The sequence below is a fragment of the Vulpes lagopus genome, chromosome 6 (assembly GCF_018345385.1).
Source record: "Vulpes lagopus strain Blue_001 chromosome 6, ASM1834538v1, whole genome shotgun sequence".
NCBI lineage: Eukaryota > Metazoa > Chordata > Mammalia > Carnivora > Canidae > Vulpes > Vulpes lagopus.
Window position 1 is genome coordinate 37,503,252 of NC_054829.1, and position 13,808 is coordinate 37,517,059.

The following is a 13,808-nucleotide window of genomic DNA, read 5'->3' on the forward strand; positions in this document are numbered from 1 at the left end:
TGGTATATGTTATCAACCCTGTTCAAAGTATTAGAAGTTAGTTTAGTAATAACTGATAAAGAGTTTAATAGGTACAGCTAATAATTTTGATTACTTGTTTCTTCTTACTAGAGAGAGATCCCCCCTCCCAGAAGTTTCCCTTCTTCCCTTTCTCTGTTTCTGCTTGCCCTCAACACACATTATGCACGTTATTATAAAACAAAAACAAAATGCATAATGAGTTACATTTTAAGTTGTCCTCTAAACTGATTCAGAAAAGATTCAATGGAAACCATGAAGCATATTAAGGGAACAAAATTTACAACTTTTTTAAAAAAAGATTTATTTATTCATGAGGGACAGAGAGAGAGAGAGAGAGGCAGAAACACAGGTAGAGGGAGAAGCAGGCTCCATGCAGGGAGCCCGATGTGGGACTCGATGCCAGGACTCCAGAATCAGGCCCTGGGCTGAAGGCAGCGCTAAACCGCTGAGCCACCCGGGCTGCCCAAAACTTACAACTTTTATTCCATTTTTATTAACAGTGCTCATCTGTATTATGCTATCACAATATGAAGCTAACATTATTCCTTATATTTTATCTGATAGGATCCAAGAAAGAACTAGCTTTTATAGTATTTTAATAATGATCTTATTTCTGATGTAGCTATCAAAAACAAGTCCTGTAAACCTTCCATCTTATTAGGAAATGTTTTAATATGGTTACAGAATATAGAACTCATTTATATGTAAATACTTGAATTTAAGCTTACATGTTTAAGTATATATAGAAGCCCAGATGATTGGAGTCAGAACTTCAGTTAACAGAGTAGTAATCTCTTTCCCCCAGAGGTTAAGGATATATTTAAAAAGGGGCAACAAGAATATGTCCAAGAAGAATAAAGAGTGTACTCTGTATGCACATTAATTTTATTACTTATTTATATTTCAGGAAACATTTCACTTTCTCCTTGGACCTACAAAAACTAAGAACACAAATGAATGCCAAGTCTGAATGGTAAAAATCTGGGGGAAAATTGATTAAAAGGTTCAAATGTTTAAGAAGAGTGTGTTTTCTCAAACAATATATGTAAATATAGCTAAATTTCTCCACAATTATTACAGTGGTTATGCCTACTTAAGAAAGAAAAAAAGGAAATATACTAGTTTGTATACAAATTTATAGGAAGACAGACAATAATTACACATCCAAAACCAGAAATGCATAATTTTTAAGTAAAATGGTGTACCCACAGCAAAATAAAATTTAGAAGTAAAAACTCACTTCTCTGCAATAAAAATACATATATATATATATACATTTTCCAGTTTATGACTATTTATTCTTTCCCAAAACTATGGTTGTTGAAGTATAGCTTTTTCCCCAATAGAAGTACAGTACCTTTCTTGAAACTCTTTTTGTTTGGGGACATTACAATTGATTGTGTATGAAAAGGTGTTCTGTATTGTTCTTACCGTCCAAAGGAAAAAACATATCAGTTTGGCACAGAACAAAAGGAAGGTGTAGATTAACCTCCTCCACTCAAGGATTTGGGGTCTTTGTTTAAAATAGTTGATCTATTCCAAAGAATTATACACATATGGTATGATGAAAATCCTGAGCTGAATTTTCTGAAACTGGCCTAGAGTTGCTTAAATGTATCTTGCAAGAAAAGAAGAAAGAAAAGAAAAGAAAAGAAAAGAAAAGAAAAGAAAAGAAAAGAAAAGACAAGACAAGACCAAAGTACCTTGAGCACAAGGAATGCAGACTTCCTATACAATGTAATTTATTATCTGTCCATCAGTCTTTCTTTCTTGGATTAATCCAACACCACATGTATTTCTAAAGTTTCAGACATTCATCTCTTTCAGTAATTTTCTATTATTTCTTTTAGATCTTTAGTTGTAAAAGCTTCAATGAATATGATATCATATTTCTTTCTAATATACAATCTGTCATTCTTCCTAGAATTTCTATTAGCCCCTGGCTAATCATTTGATCACATTTATCCTCTCTTGTAGCCTTACCTCTTTGGTTTTCAAATGGGAGTCCTATTTCATTAAATTCCAGTCTGAAGAATCATGTATATTTCAAGAAACATGAACTCACCACACATGTTTCTCTCTCAAAAAGAGATCTCAGCATACAAGATATAATAAAACATGCAAAATACTGCTACTTTCTTAGAGGATGCTGGTGTTTGTTTTAAGAGCTACAAAACCACACAGCTCCCAATGAGGAAAAGCCCCATTGACTAAGCAAGTAAAACAAAGAAAACACTATCCTTTTCACTGCCTTAATTATTTTTTCTTAACCACAAGTAAACTTCCACGGAAGGATTAGTATCTTAATGTATTATATATAATACAGAGAAGAAACGAGATTACCAAATATACATTAACTTAGGAAATACATCTTAGATTCACATAAAAAAACCCAATTAGCTCAATAAAATAAAATAGAAAAGTTTTAAAGATACAAAATCAATAGGAAGGTTCATATACCCATTGTTTTTAATCAAAAGGTTCACTAGATCAAACAGCTGCCTGCCACACCTCTTGTCTCATGTCTTCTATTAATGGCATAAGGAAGTGTTTAAAGACTTATCTTAGAGACAGGTCATAAGCAAGAATTTGTAAATGATTTCTGCTGACATCAATACATAGCATAGACTCTTAATACAAGACATACCATGTTGTACTCTAAATTAATAGCTGTAACACGGTCATCCATTTTAGCCATGGTTATGGTTAAGTGATTCTGGCCCCCACATGACCAAGCCAGAATTGGTTCTAGAACACATACCTTGATGACAGGTATTCAAGTCATTACAAATCATTCCATTTTACCACATTAACTAAATCAGTATTTTCTCCTTCATTTCAAACATAACCAATAGGACTCATTTAATGGAAACTGCCCTGGGAAGGAAATTAAAAAATGTGTCAATCTAATCAAAACACAGAGGTTGAAAGTACTCTTTGAAAACCATGGGAGAAAGCAACTGTTACATTGAGAAATGACTAAAATAGAGTAAAATTTGATTAGGCAATAGCAAATAGTAAGGTATTAATATTGGTTGACCTAATCATAAAAGAGAAACACACGAGCCGGTAACATGGAGGTTGCAGGAAGATATGTCAGAAACAACAGGAAGGGGGAAGGGCCCGTGAGAGAAGAACCAAGACGACAGTGAACATTTGGGAATTTTGGAGGCCTATTCCACACCTCACAGTATTCTAACTGATTTGTAAGTTATTTTCTCAATTAACCTTTACCACAAAACTGTGAGGTAGATATTTATTTCCCAGATACAGAAGCGGAGGCACAAAGAAGTAACTTGCCCAAGGTAGTGATAGTGGAAACAGCCAGTCCAGCTTATTATTAACTATTATGGAAAAGTGCAGGAACAAAGTGAGGAAGAAATCACCACAGCAAAGAAAAATAAGGGAAGTCTGTCAAAAAGACCACTCTCTAGAATTAATTTTTTCTTCATCAGCATTTAAATAACAAATTGCTTACAAATGCTGAATTCAACGGTTAAGATCAAAGAAATTAGTGAGAGGTCTCAAAACACAGTATGTTCATTTCATTTTGACATGTATTTTCAGTGTAATTTATTTCAGCTTTGTAGCTGGTTTGGTGAAGTTATTAGTCCAAGATTCCTCTGGCAAGTTAAGGAGTTTCCTGAGGGCCTCTACTGCATCTATCACTATGATTCTAATGAATCTCCAACTATTATTGTAATTCCGGGGAAAAGCTTCCTATTCTCACATATTAGAGATATTAACATCAAACTGAAATAAAAAAAAAACATAAAACCAATCCCTCTTCCCCCAAACCCTGTACTCTTATGGACTATTTTTCCCAGGACTCCTTAAAAAAATATAAAGCCTCAGTTGGAGTCTGGGCCTAAGAAATCATTAGTTTGCAAAAATAATTATACTTTTTGTTAAACTCTTAAAATACACGTATGAAGATAAGATTACATACAGCTATTTTTAAAACAGAATTAGGTTTTCAGCACTTGGAAAAAGTTCAGCAACTTCTTAAAGGATTAGTCAGCCAGCCCTAAACAGATGTACTATGGGAGGAAATAATAAGTTTGCCTTTCCATCTGAGAGATTCAATTTTACTTTAAACATGTTTTTGGTCATAGATATCAAATGGTTTATTCTATTGAACACGTCTTATTAACCTGGTATTCCTCCTAAATGTCCAAATGCCAGTGAAAGTCTATCCCCACTCAAAATAGTACACAATGAAATCTCTTTTTCTAAAACCCCCAAAAATGTCATTTCCTTAATTTGTACACAAATGGAAATCAAAATATATTAAGGAGGATTTCCCCCAAAACCCTAGAAAAATGTTTATTTTTGTTTTATCATTTATCAAGATGTTAAATTTGAACACAATGGGAGAATATTTACTATTCTGAAGTCCTATAATTAAACTTAAATAAGCCATGGGGATAAACAGTACAGCATAATGAATACAGTGAAAGATACTGTGATAGTGATGTAACAGGACAGATCGCAAATACCTTTGTGGTGAACAAAGCATCAGGTATAAACATGTCAAATCACTAAGTTGTACACCTGAAACTAATGTAACATTGTGTGTCAACTATATTCAAATAATTAAAAAATTACTACTAAGAAATATATTACTTTGATAACCTCTTTATTTATTTTTTTTTAATTTTTTATTTATTTATGATAGTCACAGAGAGAGAGAGAGAGAGAGGCAGAGACACAGGCGGAGGGAGAAGCAGGCTCCATGCACCGGGAGCCTGATGTGGGATTCGATCCCGGTCTGCAGGATCGCGCCCTGGGCCAAAGGCAGGCGCCAAACCGCTGCGCCACCCAGGGATCCCTGATAACCTCTTTAAAGTGACATGTTGCCAGTAAATTTTATCAAAGGAAGTATTTGTTAAGAAAAAAAAAAAAAACCTCCTTCCACGCTTCCTATATCTTTCCTATTCTAAGGCAGTGCTTTGCCTAGTCTAAGGCAGTGCTTTCTAGAATTTCTGAACAGTACTCTTCAGGCTCAAAGAAGTTGTAGTATGTCTACAGATGGGCTGACCAGCAGATGGCGTTGTAACAGCATGTCCAATCCCAGTCTCCCAGGGGACAATACAAACTAAAGCATCTAAAATGACTTCACTATCCCACAAAAAAAATAAAATTTAAAAATTTAAAAACCAGAAAATAAAACTAAAGAGTTTCTAATTTATCTAGCATTAAATCATGAATTTCAAAAATACTAAGAATTTGAAATTTTTATAGTTCTCAACTGAAGATGATCTTATTTAAATACCTTTCTGATTATGAGATTTAGAAATTATGCTGCTTGAGTACAGACAGGGGCTACAAAGTTTCTCTTAAAACTTAAGATTTCCAAACTGAGGTGTTAATCAAGACTGCTGAAGTAAGTTTTGTGGGATCTGTGCCAGACTGAAAAATCTGGTCATTCTAGCACTTTCAGGAAGTTTCAGTAAGACTAGTAATGTTTAGGGTTCTACTTTCACAATATGTAGCTGTGATTCAATCTTTAATCTCCTTTAAGGAATCGGGGCTTTAAAGAACTAATATGCTATATATACATAGTGGTCCTTCATATTTTATAAAGAGCAAAGTAAGGATTTAACATACTCTTCAGAGCAACTCACTTTTCCCCACTTTGAGATGAGTGGGATACAAAACCAGAAAAAACATCAATTAATTTCAGTTTATTATGCACTTCTAGTTCACAGGACTGTTTCTGATTTGACTAAAAATGATTTGGGGTTTACTGTTTGATTTCAAAGAAGATTTCAGTCTACTAAGTGGTCTACCTCAAGAGTTCAGATGAACGTGAAACTACTTACTTTGGTTTTTAGGAAAAGAATCTCATAATGCAACACAGCCAGAGGACCCACTTGGAAACTACATACGTTTACTTGCTACTACGATTCTTAATCCTTTTACTAGTAACCTACCAAATTCAAACCCTAAGCCAGAGTTCTCTTGTCTGTAACAGCATTAAATATTAAAACTTCCAGATGTCTCTCTTCTGACTTTGGGTCCCAGCAGCAATGACTCTCTGCAAATGCCACTCCAGTGCCTGGGGAAATGAGCAGCTGGGGGCTATCGCTAGGATTTACTACAGTCCCTTAATTCATTAGTGTGGGGAGGAGATCAGGAATTGCTTGGAAGTAGTATTTTACTAGAGGGCTCTCCATATTCCAAAGACAAAGGTTTCCATAAGCTCAGAATAAGAGTGCTAAATTTAGTGAGTCACATTTTTTTCTATCATAAAGTTTAGATTTTTCAAAGACACTGTATTTTTCCAATCAATCTGTTAGACTATATCAGGGCCCTGTGACTAATACTTGGTGCCTCATTGATCCTGGGGGAAAAAAAAGGTTTTAAGTTCTGACAATAAATTCTTTCCTAAAGAAACTACATACTCACTAATATATTCCATGGTCTCTTCTTCCCAGTTGATCAAGTCTCTTCCTCCTAAAGAAGCACCAAACCAGGCTGCTGGGTTTTCCTTCTCTCTCTCCTTCTCTTATTCCTTCCTTTCTCCCTATAACAAATATTACTTACTAAATGCCTATTATGTGCTATGTACTAAGAATATAAATGAATGAGCAAATTACTTGGATATACATAATAGGGAGATGTAGGGGATAACTGGGTCTTCACTGAAACATCCATGTAACAAATATTAAGAGCAATTCATGATTATTTTTACTTTAAAGGTCTCTCTGTTCCATTTTTCTCACAGATTCATCAGGGGCATAGAATCCTAAGAAAACCAGAAAAAGTTTAAATGTTACAAAGAATAAAAGAATTAGGAAGAATTAATCTAAGATTAATTAGATTTCAAAATATTTTATATTCTATTTTAAATAAATAAGATCTAACTCTCCTCAATACTTTCAGCCTTTTCATTTTTATGTAATTCCAATCTATAAATTATTCTGTGGGCTTTCAAGTCTCTTTCTATCATTTATATGGTACATAAAATTGTTTCTTTGAGGCAAAATCTGAGACTTTTAAGTAGAAATTTTAAAATTCAACAAGTATTATTTATTGAGCTCCTCAACTTGAAATTAGGTCAAGTTAGAAATACAAAAACACATAGTCTCTGTCCCTAAGGAGTTTTATTTATTTATTTAATTTTAAAGATTTTATTTATTTATTCATGACAGACAGAGAGAGAGGCAGAAACACAAGCAGAGGGAGAAGCAGGCTCCATTTAGGGAGCCTGACATGGGACTCGATCTGGGTCTCCAGGATCATACCCCGGGCTAAAGGTGGTGCCAAACTGCTGGGTCATTAGGGCTGCCCTTCCCAAGAAGTTTTAAAAATCCTCAACATTTAAACTTTTTCACAGATTTTTCATTTACTGTATCACAGCAGAAAGGATAAAGGCTTTAGAGGCAGACACTGAAGTTGAGTTTTCCAGCTTTATTAAGGGGTAAAAGTAAGTAAGTTATTTATCCCCTTTATGCACTGACTTCTTCCTCTGTAAGATTTATTTACTTATTTGAGAGAGAGAGAGAGAGAGAGCAAATGCACACCGGATCAGGAGCAAATGCACACTGGATCAGGGGCAGAGGAAGAGGGAGTCTCCACGGAACTCCATCTCACAACTCAAGAGATTATGACCTGAGCTGAAACCAAGAGTTGGCCATTTAACTGACCATAACACCTGGGTGCCCTAAGTCACTTTTAGTAAAAACAACAACAACAACAACAACAAAAACCCAGGTTATAATATAAAGCAAACAAGCAATCAACATACTTAGAGTTGAGAGAATTGATGATTTTTCTGCCACCAGATGCAGGAATCCTTTCTAGGACATTCTTTTTCTAGACCTTTTTTAAATTACATGTTCAGCTTTTCAAATTTTTAAAGCCAGTGATCAATCTAGTCATTCTTTATTCTTTTTCTTGATAAATATATCTAGAATATTAAAAAGTACTTGGATATACACAGCTCATACAAATCCTATTCAGCTCTGTTCAGTTCAACAAAAGTTTATCAAGCCCCATGTATTGTGCTAGGTCCTGGGAGTACAAAAAGAAATGAGACCTAGTCCTTGCCCAGGACTAGGAGTTTACAATATAGTAGAGGAGAAAAGCATATAGAAAAATTGCTTCAATCTAGTTAAAAAAAATTGCTAAAATAGATCATGTAAAATAAATAGTTAGGTACAAGATTAGAGAACAAGGAAGGGATCCGAGTGAAAGATACCAAGAATACAACAGTGAGCATTTTGGTAGGGTCACACATTTGGATCCAAATTCCTGGATTGAAATTTCTATATAAAATGCCAAACAATAGTTCAACCTAATCTAAACAAAGTGTTATGGTTCTTAGTAATAAGATAGAATAATGAGGGAGACATTACATTATGAGACAATAACATGAGACATTACAAGTGTACATTTAAACAATTAATTTTAACTAAAATAAGATAAATTATTCTAAAGCAGATCTTAAAATCAATGACATTATACAGATTCATAAAGAAAGAGACTGGTTACTGGTTTCTAGCATTAAGAGTGAAGTAATATACGTTAGAACGAAATTATTTTAGCATTAAGAGTGAAGTAATATACGTTAGAACGAAATTATTTGGTATGACATCCAAGAAAACATTCTTCCTTTTTTTCCATGAACATTCAGATAATTAAAACGTAAATGTTCAGGATTCTCAAAACAATAGCAAGTACAATTTATTGTTGGAATGTTAATTTTTTCCTTGACCAAGAAAACCTAAAGATGGAATTTGGTTGAATGATATTTAAAGTAAAATAGCTTAGATCATGAGTATCAGAGTTGAACTTTATTAAAGCTGTCACCTTTAAATTATTTTGAACTATTACATGTAAGAAATAAGATTAAAATTTCCTCTGACTATACAATTTTATGCAAGATCCAAAATGCAGGTCAACTTTCCCTGTGTATCTTCCTTTAAACAAATACCATTTATTTAGCACTCCAGTGAATGGTAAAAGAAAATGAAGATCTTGTTGAGTACTATATAACATCTTTACAACATATACAAATATGACTCCCATATTTTGGATTTAAATGTTTAATACATGTAATCAGTAACTGTCTATAATTAACAGTAATTCTTGTTTCTTCTTTTAAAGATTTTAAATTTATTTATTGATGAGAGACACAGAGAGAGAGGCAGAGACATAGGGAGAAAGAGAAGCAAAAAAAAAAAAGAAAGAAAGAAAAGAAAGAAAAAAGAAAAGAAAAGAAAAGAAAAAAGAAAAGAAAAGGAGAAGCAGGCTCCCTGCAGGGAGCCTGATGCAGGACTCGATCCAAAGACCCTGGGATCACGACCTGAGCTGAAGGCAGAAGCTCAACCACTGAGCCACCCAGGTACCCCATAATTTTTGTTTCTACATGGCTCTCAAATATTGGGATCTTTTAAAATGAAAACAAGATCCAAGACAAATGTGAGAATGGTTCTTGTTTCAGGTTTGTTTATTTATTTTTAGAGAGGGAGGAGGGTGCAGAGGGAGAGGGAAAGAGAGAATCTTAAGCAGGCTCCCTGCCCAGAGTAGAGCCCAATGCAGGGCTCCATCTTACAAGCCTGAGATCATGAGCTGAGCCAAAATCAAGGGTCAGAAACTTAACCAAGTTACCCAGATGCCCCATGTTTGTTTATTTTTTAAACTAACTTGTCCTTTTAAATGTCTTGGTTATAAGAGGACATTGCTTATCTACACTGGATTGTTCACAACCCAGGAAACATAACTCCCTCTGAAGCAGTATATGCCAATGCAGTAATTAGGACAAAAGTAAAGGGGAAATATTTTATTTTATTATTTTTTTAAAGATTTTATTTATTTATTCATAACAGACCCACAGAGAGAGGCAGAAACACAAGCAGAGGGAGAAGCAGGCTCCATGCAGGGAGCCCAACGTGGGACTCGATGCGGGGTCTCCAGGATCACACCCTGGGCTGAAGGCGGGCGCTAAACCGCTGAGCCACTAAGGTTGCCCTAGGGGAAATATTTTAGAATCACCTGGAGAGTTTTTTCAAACCGTACCTTACCACCATCACAACTACAGAAAGCCAATGCTTTAGAGGTGTGTTGCAGACCTAACAACAAGACTGAAATCAAGAGATTACCTGGAACTAAATTTAGAAGCTATTGTCCTACAAGAGCTGCTAATATAAAGGATCTTTAAAAAAAAGAGAGTAATGAGGACAACACTGACAGTTTCTGAAGATACCTATATGTGCAAAGGTATTCAGGAAATTAGCTAAATATGTAGTAAGGTAATAAACAAAAGGAAGAAATCATTGCTATCACATTTATGCATAAGCAGTGCACTTTCAATTGCTTACCTCCAATATTCTGAATTAGGATGGTACCTGCTACCATCACCTATAAAAGAACAAATGTATTCACAAGATGAAAGAAGAAATAATATAAAAGGATTAGTATTTTAGTAAAATCCAATAACCATGACTAAAAAACAGAGAAATTGAAAAGAATACATTATCAGCCATTTGTAATACATAAAACTAATTATCATCACACAAAAAGACCCTTTTTAATAGTTCCATAGTTAGTATAAAGAATGCTTTTGAAAATTTTCTTGGCAGTCATTTTAAACAGTTAAAAGTGTTAAAAAGCTAGTAATTGGTGATTATTATCAAAGTAGCAGAAAATTGAAATTAAATCTATCTGGTCTCATTTTCCCTTTTTCACTGCTTCAATAGGTAGAATGAGACATTGCTTTAGTAGGTAGACTGTTATAGCTTCAGGTATGCTGTGCTAATGCTGTTTTGCATAGAAGAAAATTATTATAGTCTTTTGAGTGTGTCAGCATGGCATACACCAAGCTTTTGAACATCCTGTCCCAGGAATTAGTAAAGTCCAGAGCAGAAAACTCTAGAGCCCACATATTCGCAGATCTGAAATTTTAAGAAAATTAGTTCAATCTCAAAAATATGGAGTGGGCTTAGTATAAGATAATCGAAGGTCATAAAGACTGTAGTCTATTGGAGAACTCCTCCCCTTTCAAAATGGGGCAGCTGCTGTTCAGCTCTGGCCTGTCGCTGGCATGTGGAAATGTGGATCCAATGTACCTATATCTTCTACATTTTTTTTAAAAGATTTTATTTATTTATTCATGAGAGACAAAGAGACAGAGAGGCAGAGACACAGGCAGAGGGAGAAGCAGGCTCCATGCAGGGAGCCTGATGTGGGACTCGATCCCTGAGACTCTGGGATCACACCCTGAGCCGAAGGTAGACTCAACCACTGAGCCACCCAGGCGTCCCTATCTGCTACATTTTGTTAATTTTTCAAGGAAAATCAGAAACTGAATTCTTTCAAAATGTCTTCTTAGTTGGCAATCAGTTAAAAAAAAAATGTAAGCCAAACCAAATATGCCTAAGGACTTAATTCAGTCTATACGTTGGCTGGCTTGTAATTTAGATGAAATTCTTGGGAAACTCAAGACACCTTATCCATTCTTGGTAATCAGGTATACTCATAGGAAATGACTAAACATTCTGCTTCCACTTGGGTCTTCCAATCAGATAAATCTCAATGGATCTGCACACCAATGTATGTTTGGAGTGGACTAGCTATCTAAGATCATTCAGTTCATGGATTGGGAACAGATCACCTTTCAGATTCACCTCTACTAGGAATTCCATCAGTGGAACATCATTTGCTTATCCTGGAAACACTAGAGCCCTTGGGGTCTGCAGAGTAAGGCTAATGACAGGTATCTTTGAAGATGTAGTAGCTGCCACTCTAACTTTTCCAGAAGAAACTTTGCATGTCAACTCATTTAAAAATTAGTTACAAAATGTCACAGTTATTTATGAAAAGACAATTTTGAACTTTTGCACACTATCTTTCAAATGCAATTGATATCTATTGCCAGTCATACATGAAATTTGGATTTCTACTAATACACTGTAAAAAAACAATAAGACCAACTTATTCATGATTATCTTTCCATTTTTGGCTGAATTTAAGCGCTTAAGATCTAGAAAGCCAGAATGTCTATCTACCTATGTTTTGGTGAGTACTACACAGCACATGGCACATGGTATTTACTCAATAAATATTTGTTTGGTGAGTAAACAAATTAATTTATAGATGATTTAAAAAATCTTTCTGAAAAAGTTCAAAATATTTAAAAATATTTAATTCTCAGAACAATCTTATCATGTCCTATCCATTTCTGCATCATATCTGGAAAGAAGGAAATAGGAAAGTTTCAATCCAATTGTGGAAGCGGAGAGAAATAGAAAAAAGGCAAACAAGCAGCAACTCCTCCTTTAGAGTATCCTCTGTTTGTGTACCTGTCTCTTCAGAAGCAAGTGCATACATTAATGATAATGCAACTATTCTAAGAGTTTTAGGGAAAGGGGACTCTTCATTCTTTCAAATTCTGTTGTTATTCAAGAAATGAAGGAAATACTAATGTGAAATAACAGTGATGGTGCTTAGAGTCATATTTACAGATCATATGAAATTAATTTGAGAGTTTTCTTATATAAATAACATTTTATTTTTCCTTGGTTAAACTGGATGCAGGAAATGATTATATCAAACATCCCTGTCTTCAGGAAAGAGAAACTGTTATCAGGATGATTAACAAAACCCTTTACCTTCAAGTACCATATTCTCCATTTGGTTTCAAGTTTCAGGTTATTAAGGTTCAAACCTTGAGGCTACACAGCATGATTTAAATATCTTCCTTTGTACTTTAAAAATAAAGTTAATTTGAATGTAAATACAGGCCCCCCCTCCCCCCACATTAGGTAACTATATCTTTTTTCTCCCAGACTCAACTTCTTGGAAGTTGATTTGGGCATCTAAAGATAGTATATCCTTTAAGATTATAAACAAAATAAACAAAAAACATGAACAACAGATTTATAAATGAAAAGAAAAAGCCCTGTTTGCAACCAACATGAAAATGGGTTTAGATGTATGGTAGATCTTCAGAAACAAAGTACTACAGCACTCACAAAAATATTTAACTCCTGATTACTTATGGAAGAAAACACTGTTTTCTTTACCTCTCAATTTAGTTTAATATGCCTATCACAAATGAATGCCCAATAAATACAGCTATCATTTCTATTATTCTGAGGAGGAAAAGCAGTCGATTTAGAGGCTGAAATTCTACGTGTAATATTGGCTTTAAGCAACTGTGGACAATTTCATTGTCCACAATTCAAACCCTTCATTTTTCTGGGACTTAACTTCTTCACCTATAAAGGAGGGAATAATAGCTTGATCATCTTTTAGCTCTGCTCGGCTCTTAAATGATATAATCTATTTACGTAAATTGTTATGCTATCATCTTAATTCTATGCTTCTTTCTTTTCCTATCTTTATGAAGATTTACTCAGTTAATATAATCAAAATAAATTTTAAAAAAACTTAATACAGGCTATTGTTACAGTTTTAAGATTATTCAAGGCCCTGCTTTCCTTCATGAGGGTGAAAACTACTAATAAAGTGTTAAGTTTATTGGTGCATTTTTCCAGAAGGGCATATAAAGAAGAAAACAAATCTCTTTGTTTTCCTCTTCCCATCATTCTGTCATTCTTCACTTTAGTTTCCTTTTAGTCCCCTAATTTCTTTCTCTTAGATATACTTGTCTCTTTTAACTAGAACTGGAAGGAGAAAAATGTCTCCTTGGATTTTGGAAACAGTAAGAAGGAAATTTACCTTTCCAGGTAATCCAAATGCAAAGAGGCCAAGATCTTCATAAGATGTCACAGCTGTTAAAAGAGATTATAATTTTTACTTTTACACAAACCATTTGT

At 34.3% G+C, this 13,808-nt stretch overlaps 1 protein-coding gene across 8 annotated transcripts in view; it reads right to left on the minus strand.

The window, feature by feature from the left end:
* Window positions 1-13,808, minus strand: part of SLC38A6 (solute carrier family 38 member 6) — a 68,960-nt gene that overhangs the window by 39,782 nt on the left and 15,370 nt on the right. For 7 of the 8 annotated variants that reach the window (XM_041758798.1, XM_041758795.1, XM_041758796.1 and 4 more), the window contains 2 exons: window positions 13,711-13,763; window positions 10,350-10,389 (listed from right to left, as the gene is read on the minus strand). The exons of the other annotated variant lie outside the window; for it this stretch is intronic. In XM_041758798.1, coding sequence (XP_041614732.1) covers window positions 10,350-10,389; window positions 13,711-13,763 — 93 coding nt within the window. The remainder of the gene's footprint in view (window positions 1-10,349; window positions 10,390-13,710; window positions 13,764-13,808) is intronic. 8 annotated transcript variants of the gene reach the window in all.